Source organism: Portunus trituberculatus, chromosome 7, assembly GCF_017591435.1.
Source record: "Portunus trituberculatus isolate SZX2019 chromosome 7, ASM1759143v1, whole genome shotgun sequence".
Classification (NCBI taxonomy): domain Eukaryota; kingdom Metazoa; phylum Arthropoda; class Malacostraca; order Decapoda; family Portunidae; genus Portunus; species Portunus trituberculatus.
In genome coordinates, this window is record NC_059261.1 from 4,259,044 (window position 1) to 4,276,543 (window position 17,500).

Here is a 17,500-nt window from a genome sequence, read left to right on the forward strand (position 1 = left end):
AAGAGTTAACCAGTACTCTCAATCCTTCACCACTATTCTGTCCACCTCTCTAATGCAAGAGTTAACCAGTACTCTCAATCCTTCACCACTATTCTGTCCACCTCTCTGATGCAAGAGTTAACCAGTACTCTCAATCCTTCACCACTATTCTGTCCACCTCTCTAATGCAAGAGTTAACCAGTACTCTCAATCCTTCACCACTATTCTGTCCACCTCTCTAGAGTTAACCAGTACTCTCAATCCTTCACCACTATTCTGTCCACCTCTCTAATGCAAGAGTTAACCAGTACTCTCAATCCTTCACCACTATTCTGTCCATGCAAGAGTTAACCAGTACTCTCAATCCTTCACCACTATTCTGTCCACCTCTTTAATGCAAGAGTTAACCAGTACTCTCAATCCTTCACCACTATTCTGTCCACCTCTCTAATGCAAGAGTTAACCAGTACTCTCAATCCTTCACCACTATTCTGTCCACCTCTCTAATGCAAGAGTTAACCAGTACTCTCAATCCTTCACCCATTTCCCTGGCATAGAACTCCTTGCCTACTTCTGTATTTTCACCTGAACTCATTGAAGAGGGAGGTTTCAAGACCATCTCTTCATGCGGCTGTTAGTGCTGGCCACACATCCCTCTCGCCTGTCCTGACACACCAACGTCCACATTTCTCACCCACACCTCCACAACATTCTCTCAGGGCCTCCTCTCCTTCCCCAACCTCCTCCTGCTGCGGGCCTTACATCCTTCACTCACCATCACTTCTTATCCCTCCTGTGTTCATACATCTCCACTACTTTCCAGAGGCTCTAGTTGAACTTAAATGAGTTTTTAAGTGGATTTTAACATCTCATTACTTCTCAAATGGCTCTAGTTGAAGTGACGTGTGTTCTTAAGGGTGTGTCAGCATCTCCATTAGTTTCCAGAGGCTCTAGTTGAAGTGACGTGTGTTCTTAAGGGTGTGTCAGCATCTCCATTAGTTTCCAGAGGCTCTAGTTGAAGTGACGTGTGTTTTAAGGGTGTTTTATTTTTTTACTTTCCAAAGGGTCGAGTTGAAGTTAAGTGTGTTCTAAAGGGTGTCTTTACTTCTCCACTACTTTCCAAAGGGTCTATTTGAAGTAAAGTAGGTTTTTAAGAGTGTTTTAGCATCTCCAATATTTTCCATAGACTGTTGTTGAAGTTAAGTGTGTTTTAAGAGTGTTTTAACATCTACACTACTTCCCAGAGGCTCTAGTTGAAGTTGTGTTTGTAAGGGCGTTTTTATTATATCTACTTTCCAAAGACTCTAGTTGAAGTGAATTGTGTTTTAAGGGTGTTTTTAGTATCTCATTACTTTCCAGAGGCTCTTGTTGAAGTTAAGTGTGTTTTAAGAGTGTTTTAGCATCTGAACTCCTTCCCAGAGGCTCTAGTTAAGTTACGTGTGTTTTTTAAGTGTTTTAGCATCTGAACTCCTTCCCAGAGACTCTAGTTAAGTTACGTGTGTTTTTTAAGAGTGTTTTAGCATCTCAGTACTTTTCAAAGGGCTCTGGTTGAAGTTACGTGTGTTCGTAAGAGTGTTTATATTATCTTTACTTTTCAAAGGCTCTAGTTGAAGTTGCGTGTGTCCTTAATTTCTTATGGGTGTTTTTAGCATCTCACTAATTTCCAAAGTGCTCCAGTTGAAGTTACGTGTGTTGGTAAGGGTGTTCTAGCAAATCAGCATCTCTATTTTTCAAAGGCTGTAGTTGAATTTTGGTGTGTTTTTAAGTGTGTTCTTGTTTCTTCAATACTTTCCAGAGGCTCTAGTTGAATTTTCGTGTGTTTTTAACGGTGTTTTTAGCATCTCTGCTTTCCAAAAGGCTCTAGTTGAAGTTAAGTGTTTTTTTTAAGTGCGTTTTAGCATTTCACTACTTTCTAAAGGCTCTAGTTGAAGTTATGTGTGTTTACAAGGGCGTTTTAGCATCTCCATTACTTTCCAAAAGGTCGACTTGAGGTTACGTGTGTTTTTAAAGGTGTTTTAGCATCTCCATTACTTTATAAAGGCTCGAATTGAAGATACTTTTGTTTTTAATGATGTTAACATTCCACTACTTTCCATAGGCTCTAGTTGAAGTTACGTGTGTTTTTAAGGGTGTTTTAGCATCTCCATTACTTTCCAAAGGCTGTGTGTCCTTACCTGTGCCTTCACTATGTCCTCAGCCGTGCCCTTTTCCCCCACTCAGGTGACACGTGCCCGGAGAGTGATCAGATTCGCTGCAAGGACAGGAACAGGTGCACCAGGATTCGCTACGTCTGTGACGGGGACAATGACTGTGGCGACGGCTCTGATGAGGACTCCTTGCTCTGTAACGTGAGTGTGGCTGTGTGCTGCTCTCTCTCTCTCTCTCTCTCTCTCTCTCTCTCTCTCTCTCTCTCTCTCTCTCTCTCTCTCTCTCTCTCTCTCAGTTCACCCAGTACACACAAGCACACCACATTTTCACCCCAGCACACCCCAGTTCCTCCCAGTCCATTGCAGTTCACCCCAGTTCACCCCAGCACACCCCAGTTCCTCCCAGTCCATTGCAGTTCACCCCAGTTCACCCCAGCACACCCCAGTTCCTCCCAGTTCATTCAAGTTCACCCCAGCACACCCCAGTTCCTCCCAGTCCATTCCAGTTCACCCTAGTTCACCCCGGAGACGGTGTGGCAGCCGACACCTCCCGCCAAAGCGGCTGCCATTCAAATATTTTGCTGCATAATGTTTGTTTAGCTGCCGTGAATGAGTGTCTTTAATCAGTGAATATTGAAGGCTTCGGAAGAATATCATTATATTTCTTTTACTTCCCATATGGAACTGTACAAACAGTACGTATATTGGAATATCAGGAGACTTGTGGCAACCTCATACACTTGCTGAGTTGGTAACACTGGTGCACTTCCTTTGTTTTTTTTTTGTTTTTTTGCATTTGTCACAGTTGTCTCTTGAAACACCCCAGTTTTCTTTATATTTGTCACCGTTGTCCCTTAAAATACTCCAGTTTTCTTCATATTCGTGACAGTTGCCTCTTGAAATATCACCAGTGACTTAAAATACCCAGTTTTCTTCATATTTGTCACAGTTGCCTCTTGAAATGTCGCAGTTGCCACGTATAATACCCAGTTTTCTTTATATTTGTCGCAGTTTTCTCTTAAAATGTTGCAGTTGCCCTTTAAAATAGCCGTTTTCTTTGTACTTGTCGCAGGTGTCCCAAATACCTCCACTTTTCTTTGTATTTGTCGCAGTCATCCGTTGAACTATGCCCTCCTTCTCTGTATTAGTTTTGTAAGGGCCCTTGTAACAGGTCCTTTCAGCTTTTCATCTCATCAACGCCTTTCCTCTGACTGACTGTCTTCAGCCTCTTTCTCACCGGCAGAATGTTGCATCTCTTGCTATTTTCATGCTAACTGCTCTTTTGATCTTGCTAATTGTATGCCTTCCCTCCTCCCCCCACTCATACTGCTCAACACTTCCTTCTTCCTCTCATTCCTATTCTCTCCAACTCCCTAATGCAAGAGTTAACCAGTACTCTCAATCTTTTATACCTTTCTCTTGCAAACTCTGGAACTCCCTGTCTGCTTCTCTATTTCCAACTTCCTGTGACTTGACTTCATTAAAGAAGGAGCTTTGAAGACATTTAGCCCTTTCTCTTGGCTAACTCTTTCAGACCTGCAAGGGGACTGGCAACTAAGTGGACATTTTTTTATTTAGTTTTATTTGTTTATTTTATTTTTTTGTTGTCCTTGGCCAGCTTTGCCCTCTTTCATAAAAAAAATTAATAAAAAATCTGAGTGCCCTATTTTGTGTGCAGGTGACGAGGGACTGACTGAGCTGGGCGTGTCGGAGGCTATGGGCGAGGAGTTCACAGCGCAGGTCAGCCACACCATGCAGCACGATGAGTGCCCGCAGCTGTTCACCAAAGTCGGGGATGCGTGTGTCTCCGTGTTCTACCCTGGCAATGTGAGTGTGTAGGGGTGTGGCGGTGGTGGTGGTGGTTGTGGTGGTGGTTGTTGTTTCATTAAATTTTATTTTATTGTTTTTGTGTTAAGGTTTATTTGGGATCTCTCCCTCGTTTTCTTAAACTTCTAAAAATGTGTTTAGTAGGTGAACCTACCATTGTGTTGTGCTAGGACACAAAAGTTCTATTTCTGTTTCTTAAATACCCGCACATCCAGCACTGTGTTGTTAGGTAGACAACGACAGTTGTGAGCTGGCAACCCACCTCCTCAGAGCTCCTTCACCACCACAGCAAGTGTTTCTTTTCATCCACATTTAGGTTTCACTAACTTTTATAGTTTGGAAACCAACTTTCTGGTTAAGAGAGGAACATGGTCTTCTGCTGAAGAAAAATGGTCAAGTCATTTACTGGGTGTAGGAGAGGCATATGGCGACTGAGAGAGGACAGCAGGCCACTAGGCTCCAGTCTCCTCCTCCTCCCAAGCCCCGCTGTGCAGCCTCACGCGCGACCACCATGTTGTTTTAAAATGTTGTACTTGTAGTTACAGAGTTACTGATTGAAAAAGACAGGTGAAATGATAACAAAAGTAGAATAGTAACATTTAATGATTTTCATAGCGTTTTTGATATAATGAATTCTTCCATTCTTAGATTCTCTCTCGGGTGGGTAGGATTGCCTAATGTTGTGTGGTGGCTCAACGCACCAAGGTTCCAATAACGTGAGATCCTAGCTAGACACACAACCGCGTCAGATGACCTTAAGATTTGTGTGTGTATTTATTCTAGGTTTTCACTGTTTCACAAATACTCTCTCTCTCTCTCTCTCTCTCTCTCTCTCTCTCTCTCTCTCTCTCTCTCTCTCTCTCTCTCTCTCCTAGGGTCAGGTTAAGTAAAGTCAGGTCAGGTTAGGCAAGGTTGTGATGCCCGGCCGTTCCTGTGGCGTGTGTTGTGACGTGTTGTGTGTTGTGTTGGTGCAGCTGACGTGGGGCGAGGCTCACCAGTTCTGTCACACCATCGGAGGGGAACTGCTCAACCTGAACCGCGACTACGCCTTCTACGCCACCCTCGTGCAGCACCTCAAGCAGCACCGTGAGTGTGTGTGTGTGTGTGTGTGTGTGTGTTTGTTTTGATTAATTTGTTGTTTTCTTATTAGTATTGCAACACTTCTCTACTTTTTTCTTATTTCAACCTGATGTATCTTAACCTAACCTATCATAACTTAACATAAAAAAAAAAAATAAGAAAAGAAACTCAACCAAACCTAACCAAACAAAGCCAAACTAACCCAACCCAACTTAACCTACCCTTCCCTAACAGAGATGACCGCTGACTTCTGGCTGGGAGGGACAAGGCAGAACGAAACCTCTCCTTGGATCTGGCTGGACCGTTCCCCCATTGACGTCAGCCTCCCCTACTGGGCCGTCAGGTAAGAGACAGACACTACAGACAGACAGGGAGATTGACAGAGATAGATAAATAGGCACAGAGAGACAGGGGACAGATTGAAAGATAGACAACGACAGACAGACAGAAAGATAGACAGAAAGAGAGAGACAGGTAGATATATAGATAAAAATACAGACAGACAGACAGAGATAGATAGATACACAGACTGGGAGAGACAAATAGGTAGACAGAAAGACATCCCTCCCCATTAGAAGGATGTGCTCCCCCTAGGTGTAGAACGTCTAAGCTAGAGAGACGGTACACACACACACACACACACACACACACACACACACACACACACACACACACACACACACACACACACACACACACAAGTGTAGCACCTGTTCACTGTTCAGTGTTGAGTGTTCACCTAGCAGTGAGTAGGTACCTGATGTAAATCGAGGAGTTGTGACCTTGTTGTCCCTCTCTCTCTCTCTCTCTCTCTCTCTCGTTCCGTAGGGTAACGTCTCTGTCTCGTCAGAGACTGCAGCAGATCAAACAGTGAAAACAGTGAAACACACACACACTCTCTCTCACACACACACACTCTCTCTCTCTCTCTCTCTCTCTCTCTCTCTCTCTCTCTCTCTCTCTCTCTCTCATACCCAGCCGCCACATAACACACACCACACCCTCCCAGCACTCACCAAACCCTGCCACGCCCACAGGTACGCCGAGGGATGCACACCACGTCTGGTAGAGAGTGTCCTGAACAACGCAACACGTCTCGCCAACCAGGGGCACTGCTACCACTTCAACAGGGCCCCCTCTGAGCCCATGGCGGGACAGTGTCTGGCCCTCACCTACGAGAGCTACTTCCAGATGTCAGACGAGAACTGCCTCACCTACAAGAGCCCGCTGTGTATCATGGAGAAGCACGTGGACTAGAGAGGTACTGCTGCAGAAGGCGCTGTAGAAGGGATAGAGAATGTTGTAGAATGGTGGGAACTAACTAATAACATTGATAAATACTTAGTGAATGTTTGCTGCGATAGAACACAGAACAGGCTAAGGAACATAACATTAATGGGAATATAGAAAACATTTAGAGGGTGAACAGCTAAAGAACAGAATACTACAGGTCAAAGAACATTACTGGGAATATAAAACTAGAGAACATAGTAGAGAACAATGAGTAGAGAATATTGCTGAGGAATAGAGAACACAGTAGCTTGAGAACAGAGGGGGCTTTATAGATTACCTTTTGATAACGTAGACAGATTTAGAAGTATGTTAACTGGAGAACACAATATACACTTGAGGAAATGCTGTACTGTAGAAACTGTAGATTATTTGTAGTTTGCATGTAGTTACACCTGAGAAGTTATTTGTTTTGTAAGATGGAAAGAAATTGTATGTTTGTTGTAACTAAAATATTGTAGTCTTGTATAAATTAGAACATTTGTATATTCTTGTAACAGTTGAAATAGTGTTTACTTCATGTTGAGACTGAAGATTTGTATAGTTGTTTTGTAGTAACACTTAAAATTTGTGTAGTGTTCTGTAGTGACATAAATAAATGGTTCTCTTAAATACAAACCCTTTCTTTCTCTCTTTAAATGGTAAAAAGAAAATTATTTGTTTGTTTCATCGTAGCATTCTTCCCGCTTCCACCACCACCACCACCACCACGGCACTCAGTCGACAGTAGCGGCGGAGACTAAACTCTTCTTTATTGTCTTGTCTGTTCCTTCTTTTTCTCCTCTTCTTCCTCTCCTTGGTTCCTACCCCTTCTCTTTCCTCCATTCTTTGTTTACTCTTTCCGCCTTCCTTCACCAGCTTCCCCCCCTCCTCCGTCACTCACTCACAAAAATAAATAAGTAAATAATTAAGTACCGTTCACTTTTGTTATGAATTTTTTTTTTTTTTCGTTTTTTTCTTTTTCTCTTTTTTCCGGTTCCTTGGTGATCGTTCAGTTGTTCCGTTTGCCACACGTTATCATCTTTCTCCTCTTCTTCATCTTCCTTCATCCCTATCGTCTGTCATTCCTTCGTTCTTCTCCTTTGCTTTCCTGCCTTTTTCCTCCTCCTCCTCCTCCTCCTCCAGAGACGCACCAAGGTAAAACATCAGTCGTAACCAGTCGTTCTGTAAAGTTTCTGCTATTTACAAGTGAACAGTTTGGTATGTGAGTCGTGGTGATATTGTTACACCTACTATTACCACGAATGTAAGTGGTGGATAAGTTGTAGTAGCTATGCATGCAGTAGAATCAATATCACTCTCAATAACAAACAAATAATGAGCTTGTTAATACGTCCACTGCTGGTCCGCTCATACAGACAGTGACGCCACCTTCCCCTCCCTCTCCCCTCTGCTCCACTTGCCGCCAAATTCCAATGTTTCGGTGAGGGTGGAGGTGGCAGGAGGTGGGTCGGTCAGCACAGCACCTCCACTAGTTGTAAAAGCCTCTAGTTAAAGTGACGCGGGGTATTAAGAGTGTTTTTACTGTTCTAGTGACTTATTAACAAGATTTACGTACTCAAGAGGCTCTCGGTGAAGTGGCTCTGGATTCAAAGAGTGTTTTACGGCTCTACAAACGGTTGAACAAGACTTCTACACTGTGAGAAAAATAAGCTGCCTTTAAAACCCGGTTACTTGTGTGTGCTGCCTTGGAAAACAATCGCAGTGGGAGGTGTGTGGTAGCCAGAAACAGCCTTCACCACCAAATTATGATACAACTCAACATTTCACGGTCCTAACCAGTCGTCATCTGCTCTTAACTTGACCGCTGTAACCTCCAGGACGATGCATCATTGAATTAACGCCTGCAGAAACTTGAAAGCCGCTAGAAAGGTCAGTAAACCAAGGGAAGGGTAGCGGCGGTGGGCGTGTCTCAGCCCTGGTGTGCTTTATTTGTTACTTATTATAAGCCAGACTTGTCACAAAGTGGAGGTGCATGCCTAGTCTTTCATGTCAGCTGTTGAGACACATCCTCATTGCCGGCGTTGTGTGTCAGAAAGGCCCAGTGAGGTGATAAGGCGGCTGGCTGTGGCGGGCGGGCGGGCGGCTATCTTGATGACGTCATCGGCAGCTCCCAGCCTGCCCTGCCTCCCAGTACTATTTCTATTTTTTCTCAGCTCACTTATTTCGCCTCACAAATAAGTTTTGATGCTTTCTACATGTGTTTAGGAGTGTTTGAAGTGTGTTCCGTGCTTGTGTTGCTTGAAATACGGTGATCTAGCGGGTGTTTAGGGCTAAGATGAGAGCCCAGTTTCCTTTGCAAATTTTCTAACTACGTATCATTGATTTTTTATTTCAAGCAGTAATGAAATGTTTGCGTTTTCAAAAAATCGTTTATGATGGTTAAAGTGTGTTTTACTCCTCATAAGCCACATGTGTGGACTTTAAGAGTGATTTATAGTGCCGTTAAAGTGTGTAAATGTGACAATTTACGAGACAATTATTTTTTTATTTTAAGTTGTTGCCAAGTTTTGATACGCTGTGGAAGTAATTCATATTTTGAAAAAGTGTTATTGATTGTGATGAATAAGATTGGTGGGCTTTAAAGTTGTGTTTAAGCATGTCGATATTATAACACTTTTATTTACGGTATTTTTAAAATATTTCTATTATTGCCCAACCCGGCAACATTTTTATATTTTAGGAATTAGTTTTGATTGGTGACAAGTCAGAATTTATGTAGCATTCATGTCCAGCTGCCTTTTTGAGAATCGTCATTTTCAAAATGGTTTGCGTAACGTATATTTGTGACGTCATCAACGGGGGGCGCCCACCGGCTGGACCCAGACCCAGACCTGGATCCCTCCCTCCCTTCCTCCCTCCCACCCACCCCAACCCATCCATCCACCCTCCCTCCCTCCCTCCCTCCCTCCCTCTTTCCTGCACTGTGTGTGTGTGTGTGTGTGTGTGTGTGTGTTTGTGTGTGTGTATATTTGTTTGTGTGTGTGTGTGTGTGTGTGTGTGTGTGTGTGTGTGTGTGTGTGTGTTTACCGTGTCTTTCGTTGTATAAATCGTGATGTAGTGTGTGTGTGTGTGTGTGTGTGTGTGTGTGTGTGTGTGTGTGTGTGTTACCGTGTATTTCGTTGTATAAATCGTGATGTAGTGTGTGTGTGTGTGTGTGTGTGTGTGTGTGTGTGTGTGTGTGTGTGTGTGTGTGTGTGTGTGTGTTCCTCTATCTTTAGTAATTCATATGGTTATGCAGAGTGACGTGTGTGTGTGTGTGTGTGTGTGCGCGCGCGTTACCGTGTCTTTGTCGTATAAATCGTGTGTGTGTGTGTGTGTGTGTGTGTGTGTGTGTGTGTGTGTGTGTGTGTGTGTGTGTGTGTTTTGTAAAAAGAATGTAATGACAGCTGGTTTCACACGTATCCACTACAAGTTTCATTTTTAAATTGAAAATATCAATTAAGTCACAACTTCATTCACTCCCTTAGTGTTGTCAGTGGCTGTAAGCGCCCACACACACCTGCCACAGCCTGCACCACGCCCCAGCCAGCAGGGCGAGGGAGGCGGCGCTACACACAACGCTGAACACACCACCAAGCAAAGCAGGAGAGACGCAGCCACCCAAACCTTTGTGTGTGTGTCCCTTGAAATGTCGCAGTTGCCAAGTATAATACCCAGTTTTCTTTATATTTGTCACAGTTGTCCCTTGAAATACTCCAGTTTTCTTCATATTCGTGACAGTTGCCTCTTGAAATATCACCAGTGACCTAAAATACCCAGTTTTCTTCATATTTGTCACAGTTGCTTGAAATGTCGCATTTGCCACGTATAATACCCAGTTTTCTTTATATTTGTCGCAGTTTTCTCTTAAAATGTTGCAGTTGCCCTTTAAAATACCCGTTCTCTTTGTATTTCTCGCAGGTGTCCCAAATACCTCCACTTTTCTTTGTATTTGTCGCAGTCATCCGTTGAACTATGCCCTCCTTCTCTGTATTAGTTTTGTAAGGACCCTTGTAACAGGTCCTTTCAGCTTTTCATCTCATCAACGCCTTTCCTCTGACTGACTGTCTTCAGCCTCTTTCTCACCGGCAGAATGTTGCATCTCTTGCTATTTTCATGCTAACTGCTCTTTTGATCTTGCTAATTGTACGCCTTCCCTCCTCCCCCCACTCATACTGCTCAACACTTCCTTCTTCCTCTCACTCCTATTCTCTCCAACTCCCTAATGCAAGAGTTAACCAGTACTCTCAATCTTTTATACCTTTCTCTTGCAAACTCTGGAACTCCCTGTCTGCTTCTCTATTTCCAACTTCCTGTGACTTGACTTCATTAAAGAAGGAGCTTTGAACACATTTAGCCCTTTCTCTTGGCTAACTCTTTCAGACCTGCAAGGGGACTGGCAACTAAGTGGACATTTTTTTATTTATTTATTTATTTTTTTGTTGCCCTTGGCCAGCTTTGCCCTCTTTCATAAAAAAAAAAAAAGAAAATCTGAGTGCCCTATTTTGTGTGCAGGTGACGAGGGACTGACTGAGCTGGGCGTGTCGGAGGCTATGGGCGAGGAGTTCACAGCGCAGGTCAGCCACACCATGCAGCACGATGAGTGCCCGCAGCTGTTCACCAAAGTCGGGGATGCGTGTGTCTCCGTGTTCTACCCTGGCAATGTGAGTGTGTGGTGGTGGTGGTGGTGGTGGTGGTTGTTGTTTCATTAAATTTTATTTTATTGTTTTTGTGTTAAGGTTTATTTGGGATCTCTCCCTCGTTTTCTTAAACTTCTAAAAATGTGTTTAGTAGGTGAACCTACCATTGTGTTGTGCTAGGACACAAAAGTTGTATTTCTGTTTCTTAAATACCCGCACATCCAGCACTGTGTTGTTAGGTAGACAACGACAGTTGTGAGCTGGCAACCCACCTCCTCAGAGCTCCTTCACCACCACAGCAAGTGTTTCTTTTCATCCACATTTAGGTTTCACTAACTTTTATAGTTTGGAAACCAACTTTCTGGTTAAGAAAGGAACATGGTCTTCTGCTGAAGAAAAATGGTCAAGTCATTTACTGGGTGTAGGAGAGGCATATGGCGACTGAGAGAGGACGGCAGGCCACTAGGCTCGCCAGCCTCCTCGCTCCTCCCAAGCCCCGCTGTGCAGCCTCACGCGCGACCACCATGTTGTTTTAAAATTTTGTACTTGTAGTTACAGAGTTACTGATTGAAAAAGACAGGTGAAATGATAACAAAAGTAGAATAGTAACATTTAATGATTTTCATAGCGTTTTTGATATAATGAATTCTTCCATTCTTAGATTCTCTCTCGGGTGGGTAGGATTGCCTACAGGTTAATGGTATTAAGGTAGATAACAGAGTAGAGTCCTTATGGCTGGATGTTAGAGTAAAGAAAAGTAAGGTTATTAGAGTAGGAGCTTTTTATAGACCACCTAACCAGTCAGCAGATGTAGACAACCTTATGGTAGATGAGATAAATAGGGGGTGTACTAGTCAGACAATTATCTTAGGGGATTTTAATCTTAAGTCAGTAAACTGGGAGAGGATGGTAGGAGATGCTAGTGAAAATAGGTTTATGGAAAGTTTTCAGGATAACTATTTAGTGCAGATGGTAGATAAACCTACTAGGGGAGGAAGGTTTTAGACATAGTACTAACAAATATTGAGCATTGTTTAAAGGAAGTTGAGGTAGGAGAGACTTTAGCAAACAGTGACCATCATATAATTAGATTTATCATTAATTCCAGTAGGGATAATATAGTGAATAAGACTAGAGTCCCAAACTATCAGAAAGGCAATTATGGTAGGTTACGTCAGTTATTAGGAGAGGTAAACTGGGAAGATAGTTTTGGAAATAAAACTGCACAGGAGATGTGGGATATTTTTAAGGTTGTAGTAAAGGGTATAGTGATGCAGTGTATCCCTTACAAAGATATAAGGCAGAGAAACAGGAAGCCATTATGGTGGACTCATGAGATAGGTAGCCAGATCAGAGAGAAGAAGAGGGCATACAGAGAGTTGCAGAAAAGTGGGAAGATGTAGATTTGATTAGGTACAGACAGGTCAGAGATGATTTGAGTAAGGTTATAAAAAAAGTAAAAGGCAGGCAGAGATAAAACTAGCTAGAGCTGGGAGTAAAGATCCCAAAAATTATATAGTTATTACAAGGTCAGTGATAAAAGAAATAAGGATAGGATTGGACCACTCAGAAAAGATGGTGTAGTAGTGGATCAAAATGAAGACATAGTAGAATTATTGAATGAACAATTTTCTTCAGTATTTACTAGGAAAGAATAGGAAATCCTGTTACAAACAGTGCGACGAGTAGTTTAAGAGCTTTAGAAAATATTGATATAAAACCGGGAATTATTAGGAAATTTATTCTTGAACTAGACGATAGGAAAGCTAGTGGTCCTGATGAGCTACATGCCAGAGTACTTAGGGAGGGTGTAGACAGTATTTCTGAAGCACTTAAGTTAATCTTTGAAAGATCACTTAGGTTTGCTGAGATACCTCAGGACTGGAAGTTAGCTAATGTTACTCCAATATTTAAAAAGGTAGGAAGGATGATGCGAATAATTATAGACCGATCAGTTTAACTAGTATAGTATGTAAGATACTAGAGAAAATCATTAAGGGTAGTATTTGGGAGCATTTAAATGAGAATAGATTAATTAGAGATACCCAACATGGCTTTAGATCAGGGAGGTCCTGTCTTACAAATTTGCTCGATATCTTAGAATATATTACCAAGGAGTTAGATGATGGAAATAGCATAGATGTTATATATCTAGATTTTAGCAAGGCGTTTGATAAGGTACCGCATAGGAGGCTAGTGTACAAATTGAGACTACATGGGATAGGGGTAGGTTAGTTGATTGGATTAGTGAATGGCTTTCTGATAGGAAACAGAGAGTAGTATTAAATGGGGCAATGTCTGAGTGGAAGGAAGTGGTTAGTGGGGTACCCCAAGGATCAGTGCTAGGACCTCTTCTTTTCTTGGTGTACATTAACGATTTAGATATAGGAATTAGTAGCAAAGTATCAAAGTTTGCAGATGATACTAAGATAGCATGTGCAGTACAGGGTGAAAAGGACAATTACAGAATACAACGAGACCTGGACAGGCTGATAGCATGGGCAGACAGGTGGCAGATGGAGTTTAATTCTAAAAGTGTCAGGTTATGCATTTAGGTAAAGACAACACAAACTTTAGCTATGAGATGGAGGGATGTTGGCTAGAGGCAGTAGAGGAAGGAAAGGATTTAGGAGTAGTGATAGACAGGACTATGAAATTTTCAAAGCAATGTTTAGAAGCAAGAAATAGGGCAAATAGGATCCTGGGTTTTATAAATAGAAATGTTAGTTATAAAAGTAAGGAAGTGGTGCGTAGCTTATATAATTCCTATGTTAGGCCCCATTTAGAGTATTGCATACAGGCCTGGTCACCCCACTATAGGCAGGATATCAACATGTTAGAAGCAGTTCAGAGAAGAGCAACTAGGATGATACCAGCATTAAAGTGCCTGGAGTATAGAGATAGATTAAAGGAATTAAACATGTTTTCATTTGAGAGGAGATGTATAAGAGGGATATGATAGAGTTATTTAAAATGTTCTCAGATACAAACTACATAGATGTGAGATCTTTCTTTACCTTAGAGGAGGAAGTAGGACTAGAAATCATGGCAGGAAGATTAGAAAGCAAGGCTGCAGGTTAGATATAAGAAAATATTTCTTTAGTCATAGGGTGGTAGACTTCTGGAATGCATTGCCAGAGACGGTTGTAAATAGCACTAGTTTGACAATGTTTAAAAACAGATTAGATAAGCACTTAAATTTATTAGATTTATAATTATGTATAGCACTGCATGATAGTTTTTATAAGAAATTTACTATAGTTAAACAAGACATGATCCCCATGTATGGGGACCACAAATTGTAGAGGATTTCACTGCAGGACTTAGCCCTGTTAATGGGCCAAATATTTAGAATTAGTATATAATGTATTGTGTACTTGTAAGTGTATCTTTAAGTACTGATGACGAGGTCGCTGTGCGACTGATACAGGATAACCTAGATGGGCCCTGGTGGCCCTTTGTTATCCTATTATTTATGTTATGTTATGTTATGTTATATGTTGTGTGGTGGCTCAACGCACCAAGGTTCCAATAACGTGAGATCCTAGCTAGACACAGAACCGCGTCAGATGACCTTAAGATTTGTGTGTGTATTTATTCTAGGTTTTCACTGTTTCAGAAATACTCTCTCTCTCTCTCTCTCTCTCTCTCTCTCTCTCTCTCTCTCTCTCTCTCTCTCTCTCTCTCTCTCTCTCTCTCTCCTAGGGTCAGGTTAAGTAAAGTCAGGTCAGGTTAGGTAAGGTTGTGATGCCCGGCCGTTCCTGTGGCGTGTGTTGTGACGTGTTGTGTGTTGTGTTGGTGCAGCTGACGTGGGGCGAGGCTCACCAGTTCTGTCACACCATCGGAGGGGAACTGCTCAACCTGAACCGCGACTACGCCTTCTACGCCACCCTCGTGCAGCACCTCAAGCAGGACCGTGTGTGTGTGTGTGTGTGTGTGTGTGTGTTTGTTTTGATAAATTTGTTGTTTTCTTATTAATATTGCAACACTTCTCTACTTTTTTCTTATTTCAACCTGATGTATCTTAACCTAACCTATCATAACTTAACATAATTAAAAAAAAATAAGAAAAGAAACTCAACCAAACCTAACCAAACAAAGCCAAACTAACCCAACCCAACTTAACCTACCCTTCCCTAACAGAGATGACCGCTGACTTCTGGCTGGGAGGGACAAGGCAGAACGAAACCTCTCCTTGGATCTGGCTGGACCGTTCCCCCATTGACGTCAGCCTCCCCTACTGGGCCGTCAGGTAAGAGACAGACACTACAGACAGACAGGGAGATTGACAGAGATAGATAAATAGGCACAGAGAGACAGGGGACAGATTGAAAGATAGACAACGACAGACAGACAGAAAGATAGACAGGTAGATATATAGATAAAAATACAGACAGACAGACAGAGATAGATAGATACACAGACTGGGAGAGACAAATATGTAGACAGAAAGACATCTCTCCCCATTAGAAGGATGTGCTCCCCCCCCCCCAGGGTGTAGAACGTCTAAGCTAGAGACACACACACACACACACACACACTCTCTCTCTCTCTCTCTCTCTCTCTCTCTCTCTCTCTCTCTCTCTCTCTCTCTCTCTCCACATAACACACACACACACACCCTCCCAGCACTCACCAAACCCTGCCACGCCCACAGGTACGCCGAGGGATGCACACCACGGCTGGTAGAGAGTGTCCTGAACAACGCAACACGTCTCGCCAACCAGGGGCACTGCTACCACTTCAACAGGGCCCCCTCTGAGCCCATGGCGGGACAGTGTCTGGCCCTCACCTACGAGAGCTACTTCCAGATGTCAGACGAGAACTGCCTCACCTACAAGAGCCCGCTGTGTATCATGGAGAAGCACGTGGACTAGAGAGGTACTGCTGCAGAAGGCGCTGTAGAAGGGATAGAGAATGTTGTAGAATGGTGGGAACTAACTAATAACATTGATAAATACTTAGTGAATGTTTGCTGCGATAGAACACAGAACAGGCTAAGGAACATAACATTAATGGGAATATAGAAAACATTTAGAGGGTGAACAGCTAAAGAACAGAATACTACAGGTCAAAGAACATTACTGGGAATATAAAACTAGAGAACATAGTAGAGAACAATGAGTAGAGAATATTGCTGAGGAATAGAGAACACAGTAGCTTGAGAACAGAGGGGGCTTTATAGATTACCTTTTGATAACGTAGACAGATTTAGAAGTATGTTAACTGGAGAACACAATATACACTTGAGGAAATGCTGTACTGTAGAAACTGTAGATTATTTGTAGTTTGCATGTAGTTACACCTGAGAAGTTATTTGTTTTGTAAGATGGAAAGAAATTGTATGTTTGTTGTAACTAAAATATTGTAGTCTTGTATAAATTAGAACATTTGTATATTCTTGTAACAGTTGAAATAGTGTTTACTTCATGTTGAGACTGAAGATTTGTATAGTTGTTTTGTAGTAACACTTAAAATTTGTGTAGTGTTCTGTAGTGACATAAATAAATGGTTCTCTTAAATACAAACCCTTTCTTTCTCTCTTTAAATGGTAAAAAGAAAATTATTTGTTTGTTTCATCGTAGCATTCTTCCCGCTTCCACCACCACCACCACCACCACGGCACTCAGTCGACAGTAGCGGCGGAGACTAAACTCTTCTTTATTGTCTTGTCTGTTCCTTCTTTTTCTCCTCTTCTTCCTCTCCTTGGTTCCTACCCCTTCTCTTTCCTCCATTCTTTGTTTACTCTTTCCGCCTTCCTTCACCAGCTTCCCCCCCCCTCACTCACAAAAATAAATAAATAAGTAAATAATTAAGTACCGTTCACTTTTTATCAATTTTTTTTTTTTTTTTTTTTTTTTTTTTTTTTCGGTTCCTTGGTGATCGTTCAGTTGTTCCGTTTGCCACACGTTATCATCTTTCTCCTCTTCTTCATCTTCCTTCATCCCTATCGTCTGTCATTCCTTCGTTCTTCTCCTTTGCTTTCCTGCCTTTTTCCTCCTCCTCCTCCTCCTCCTCCTCCTCCGCACCAAGGTAAAACATCAGTCGTAACCAGTCGTTCTGTAAAGTTTCTGCTATTTACAAGTGAACAGTTTGGTATGTGAGTCGTGGTGATATTGTTACACCTACTATTACCACGAATGTAAGTGGTGGATAAGTTGTAGTAGCTATGCATGCAGTAGAATCAATATCACTCTCAATAACAAACAAATAATGAGCTTGTTAATACGTCCACTGCTGGTCCGCTCATACAGACAGTGACGCCACCTTCCCCCTCCCTCTCCCCTCTGCTCCACTTGCCGCCAAATTCCAATGTTTCGGTGAGGGTGGAGGTGGCAGGAGGTGGGTCGGTCAGCACAGCACCTCCACTAGTTGTAAAAGCCTCTAGTTAAAGTGACGCGGGGTATTAAGAGTGTTTTACTGTTCTAGTGACTTATTAACAAGATTTACGTACTCAAGAGGCTCTCGGTGAAGTGGCTCTGGATTCAAAGAGTGTTTTACGGCTCTACAAACGGTTGAACAAGACTTCTACACTGTGAGAAGAATAAGCTGCCT

General features: G+C 42.4%; 3 protein-coding genes and 1 long non-coding RNA gene across 4 annotated transcripts in view; all 4 read left to right on the forward strand.

The window, feature by feature from the left end:
- The window catches only part of LOC123498552, a 3,972-nt gene extending 1,613 nt beyond the window's left edge, over positions 1 to 2,359 (forward strand). The window contains exon 3 of the long non-coding RNA XR_006672711.1: positions 2,200 to 2,359. This is a non-coding gene — a long non-coding RNA (uncharacterized LOC123498552). The remainder of the gene's footprint in view (positions 1 to 2,199) is intronic.
- Positions 2,360 to 3,771: 1,412 nt separating this feature from the next.
- On the forward strand, positions 3,772 to 6,935 carry LOC123498541. Its single transcript, XM_045245730.1, has 4 exons — positions 3,772 to 3,953; positions 4,928 to 5,039; positions 5,268 to 5,376; positions 6,071 to 6,935. The coding sequence occupies exons 1-4, from the start codon at positions 3,843 to 3,845 to the stop codon at positions 6,288 to 6,290; spliced, it is 552 nt and encodes a 183-aa protein (XP_045101665.1). The 5' UTR covers positions 3,772 to 3,842; the 3' UTR covers positions 6,291 to 6,935.
- A 1,090-nt stretch (positions 6,936 to 8,025) lies between these two features.
- On the forward strand, positions 8,026 to 16,467 carry LOC123498547. Its single transcript, XM_045245744.1, has 6 exons — positions 8,026 to 8,195; positions 9,794 to 9,938; positions 10,821 to 10,969; positions 14,750 to 14,861; positions 15,089 to 15,197; positions 15,603 to 16,467. Exons 3-6 carry the CDS (start codon positions 10,859 to 10,861, stop codon positions 15,820 to 15,822), a joined length of 552 nt encoding a protein of 183 aa, XP_045101679.1. The 5' UTR covers positions 8,026 to 8,195; positions 9,794 to 9,938; positions 10,821 to 10,858; the 3' UTR covers positions 15,823 to 16,467.
- Positions 16,468 to 17,363: 896 nt separating this feature from the next.
- The window catches only part of LOC123519400 (armadillo repeat-containing protein 2-like), a 25,872-nt gene continuing 25,735 nt past the window's right edge, over positions 17,364 to 17,500 (forward strand). The window contains 1 exon segment of the mRNA XM_045280682.1: positions 17,364 to 17,500. This exon segment is cut by the window's right edge and continues 213 nt beyond it. The gene's annotated coding sequence lies outside the window, so the exon portion shown is untranslated.